This window comes from Limulus polyphemus, unplaced genomic scaffold (assembly GCF_000517525.1).
Source record: "Limulus polyphemus unplaced genomic scaffold, Limulus_polyphemus-2.1.2 Scaffold2680, whole genome shotgun sequence".
Lineage (NCBI taxonomy): Eukaryota > Metazoa > Arthropoda > Merostomata > Xiphosura > Limulidae > Limulus > Limulus polyphemus.
The window spans coordinates 101287-106242 of record NW_013668290.1 but is presented as its reverse complement, the minus strand read 5'-3'; the positions used below and the strand labels follow the sequence as shown (position 1 = coordinate 106242).

General features: G+C 31.2%; 1 protein-coding gene across 1 annotated transcript in view; it reads right to left on the bottom strand.

The window, feature by feature from the left end:
* Window positions 1-1885: 1885 nt before the first annotated feature.
* LOC106467618 (N-terminal kinase-like protein) overlaps window positions 1886-4956 on the bottom strand; it is a 59073-nt gene continuing 56002 nt past the window's right edge. Inside the window, exons 20-21 of the mRNA XM_013927980.2 lie at window positions 3339-3441; window positions 1886-2359 (exon numbers count right to left, since the gene is read on the bottom strand). Of these exons, the coding sequence (XP_013783434.1) occupies window positions 2217-2359; window positions 3339-3441 (246 nt within the window). The 3' untranslated portion in view covers window positions 1886-2216. The remainder of the gene's footprint in view (window positions 2360-3338; window positions 3442-4956) is intronic.

Genomic DNA, 4956 nt, shown 5'->3' with positions numbered 1-4956 from the left:
ATATATATATATATATATAAAGTGGTCTCACATCAGAACGTGAGGTGTATAGAACCAATTCTGTAACTGTATATGAACATCTTCCATTAGTCTACATTGTTTTACTAGTTTACCTTGAATGCTACATCTAGCAGTCTTACATTTCCTTAGTGGTCATTACATTTGATATTAAATAAATGACAATAAAACTCAGGCTTATTGTAACCAACCACAAATATAATGTACTGTTTAAAACATGTCAAATGGATGTTGGTTCCATACTTCTTGGTATAATAATTTTTTTATTGACCTGAAATACAAAGAACATTTGCTGTAAGAAATATCTAAACTATGGTTGATAACAACTATATTTAAATTAAGGGAATAATGGAACCAAACTAAGTATATGTAAATTTTATTTTTTATGTGAATTTGAATTGCCTTTTAAACAGTTTAATGTATAATCCTGCAAAAATGTGTATTTATGTTGTTTTTTAAATGATAGCATCTCTATACAACAGCAATGACATAGAAGAAAGCAACGATTAAAGCTTATCCTTTAATAAAGCCTATTAAAACTAGCATTAAGAAGATGAAATTAAATTTCACAGACAAATTTGACAAAGTATTTGCTTTATAATAGTAATTATTGTCACTGGTTACTATAGAAACAATCAACTATAAGAAACTAAGTTACATACTGATAAAAATCTTATAATCCAAGCACTTTTGAAAGGTGGACCTTTCTTCTTCAGGGGCAAATTGAAGAAGAAAGGTCCCCCTTTCAAAAGTGCTCAGGTTATAGGATTTTTATCATTTTGTATCAAGGTTTATTGAACCTGCGTATTTCTCTGACATAGGGAAACAATCAACTACAAGAAACTAGATTACATGTCGCTGCTAATTAGATTTGATTTATTTAAAAGCTCTTTCTCACAGTATAAGAATAATTTACTAAATCAAAATGACAGTTGGGTGCTATGTTCACTAACCAAGATGTTGAAATACGATTTCATCTAATTAACTATAATTTACCCTATTTTGTTTTTCTAAGTAGTATGCATGGCTGATACCTCACCTAATTGGCTGCATCAGGTCAAATAAAACATTGAGAAAATAATACTGGTAATGACATTCACATACCAGACTTTACTGACATCAAGGAGGGACTGATATTTTTACCATGCAAGATTTGGGGTGACAGTTTGGCAAATCAGACATTTTAATAAAAATTATAAATTTCCAATCAGAAGTGCACTTTCTCTGACTGTAATCATGAATATGGTTTTTATGTTACAAATATAAAATTTTACAGTTTACAGTGTAACTTGGTTTGTTAGTTAGCAAAGCAGGTGGAACTAATACAGTCTTTAAATTTGGCAAAAGAAACCTTGATTATAGAACAACTAAACTACTAATTATATATGTACATAAACATTTGTTCATAAGAATACTCAATTACAAATCAAACATAACACTAAAAGTACAAAACTAAATATACTCTTGTGTCTGGTTTCAGAGTAAGGGTGGGCACACTAAAACCTTACAAATTTAAAATATGGTCTGATTTTGGCTCTGGTGAAAAAATTCCATGGTTACTTAGGTTGGTCATTAAAGCAAGTCTGGTACAGCTATAAGAACTGGAAATATCTTAATCCATTACAAATAGCATAGGTAATGTTTGATTAAAAGAAACGAATATAATGGAGGACTGCATTACAATGTTGAAGAATCTTTGTATGAATTATATTTTCAGTTCTCATTACCACAAGTAAACTTCTACACATCAGATACATATTCTTGTCACCCTACTTTACACACAATTCTAATTTATATTGCAGGAGTAAGTGAAAATTGAAAGTCGGTAGAAGAAAAGAGGTTTCAAAGTATGAAACACACAGCAACAGATTTTTAAAACTGTACTTTTAATTAGACTGCACAATACAGTTGGGTAAACAAGGATTATACTGTTGTGATTTGTACCTCCGAGTTTGTCCAGAATATTGCAATAAAACAAATGAATACGGGAAGTATGCAAAGCCAGTGTGTTGACATAAACACTGCACTTGTATTTATACACAAAGTCAAAAATACAGACACTGTTTGCTGTCAAGTAAAAAAATAAGTCATGTTTAATACATACACACATCAAGTGCTTCAGTTAAACATACATATAGCTGTGAAACAAATACACAGTCTGCAGATAGGACAAATTTATTGCAAATTTGTTTAAAATATTAATGCTCTTTTCTAATGCCTAATTTCATTGGACCACTAGCTCCCTGTCGGGCAGCTTTTCTTGCTTGAAGTTCTTTTAGTTTTTGTTGTCGCCTTTCCTCTCTTTTTTTCCGTGCTTCTTCAGCCTTATCCTGTGTTTTCTCTGAGAATTCACAGTAATTTAGATCAGTTTTACGATAAGCAAATACATCTTCCGTAAAAAAAAAATATATGTACAGAAAACTTTGCCGATACACTACACACATGGCATTTAAAACAAGAAATAAATCAGAATTTTATCAACGTACTCCACATTCTCTTCCCTTCCCAACACTCAAAATATTTTATAGAAACTTATATTCCTTAACTTTTTTTTAATTAAGTTATAACTTAAAACTGTTCAGTCTCTAGTTTTGCTCTTGGCTTAATGGTTTCTGAAATTATGCATACCTTCTAAACAGAAACAAAGCGAAAATCCTGCATGAAATAGACCTTGTAACTCACCCATATTCTGTTCACTGAACAAACTTACTTTTCCATTCATTGTTTGACTGGACCTCCTTTCCCTTTTATATGTTGTTTAAAGAGGCCTTACTCTTCCATATTATGATCAACCAGACCTTTATCCTTTCCTAAACTGTTCAAACAGACCTTGTAACTCACCCATATTCTGTTCACTGAACAAACTTACTTTTCCATTCATTGTTTGACTGGACCTCCTTTCCCTTTTATATGTTGTTTAAAGAGGCCTTACTCTTCCATATTATGATCAACCAGACCTTTATCCTTTCCTAAACTGTTCAAATAGACCTTCTAATACTTCCATATCATGGAAAATCAGACCTCTTAACCCTTTCATGTGCATACAAATAGACTAGTGCTTTCATATAAAGTTCAACTGGACCTCTTATCCCTTTCATGTGTTGTTCAAATAGATATCCTAACTTCTACCTGCACTTCTTTGTCTTTATAAATCTACAATGCAGTTCAACAAAATTCATTTCACATTTATTAAGCATTTAGACTTAACCTTCTAACTGTACCACACTGCATTCATTTGCATTTTCTTTTCCTTCAAGTATATATACTGAGTATGATTTTCAGGACCTAAGTAAGCACGGTTTTAATATCAGTTTTATTACCTTGGAACTGATCATTCCAGTCACCCCACGTGTCATCCACTGACTTTGTAACCATCTGGTTTGCTACTTTACTACCCTGGTGTTCTGATGACTTCTTTATTTCCTAAATAAATATAAGTAGCAATGATATAAATAAATCCACAACGTTTTTATCAGCCATCTCCGTACGACACAAAGATATTACAAACATGAAATACTACGATAAAAGAAAAGTGTTGATTCTTACGAACAAAAACACAAGTATAACACACCAACTTCTTTAAACTCTACATAATGTGTATGTATACGGGTGTTTATTATATGCAGAAATCGAAAAGGCCCGACTGTATACATGTTCATACATTATTTATACAACTATACAGGATATGGCAATTTTAGTTATAAACATTAAGTACGACCAAAAAAACCTGTCATAAGAAAAAAAATTCTGAATTGTTTTATCCTTGAATTTCTTAATTTTTTTCTGCGATTAACATCAAAAATTAAGATTTTTACACACAAATAAAACCGTGATAAATAACAGAAAAATTAAATGATACAATCACTTCAAACTGCAAAAGTTCACACTATACTTTTGAATGTGCAGACCTATCAATCCAGATATTTCCAATTGATACTCTAAAGCACTGCCCATTTTTCAGAGATGAATTACTTACTAAAATGATTGATAGTTCTCTGATTGGTAGATTTTACATTTTATTAGTTTAATTAATGAAACATTTGTTTTAATAAAAATGTGATTCAAAACTAATATACACTCTGTCAAATGTAGTTTTGTTTGGATTATTGAGTGTTTTAGTATTGGAGGAGAAGTTTATTTCTTTATATTTACAATAGTTTGACATATTTTAGCTGCCATATCATAGAAAGCAAACAGAAAATATGAGTTCAGTTTTATGTTATTTGAAGAATGAGGAACATTACTGTATGGGCAAAATGTGAGCTGATGCCTGAAGTGTGACTCGAAGAGCTACATCTAATTTTATGAATTCACCAAAAATATTTAAGCAGAACAAAAACCTAATGTAAGTTTTTCATTTACTTAGCTTGGTGGGCATGTTTGTCTTATATCACTTGTGTATTAAGTGTGTCCTTATGTGATTGAATACCTTTATAAAATACCATGGTGTTGCACCTACAATGTTTTTTGGACTTCATGACCTAACTTTGAGGACTGACTTCTAAAAAATCCCTAAAAAGTACAGCTATGTATATGTTACGTAAAATAGATATAAGTCCAAAAGTCATGATTATGTACAAGACACCTACAATAGCTACAGAACCCCAAAATACAAGAGACTGTAAAGAACACATATACTAGCTACAGAATTCCAAAAGATAAGATGCATACACTAGCTACAGAACCACAAGTCATGACTACGTACAAGACACATACAATAGCTATAAAACCCCAAAGACATGACTATGCATAAAACACATACACTAACTACAGAACTCCAAAACACATGAATATGCACAAGACACATACACTACCTGTAGAACCCCAAGTCATGATTATGAAAAAAACACATACAAAAGCTATATAATCCCAAAAGTCATAACTTTGTAAAAGACACATAAATAGCTATAGAACCCCAAAAGACATAACTATGTAAAA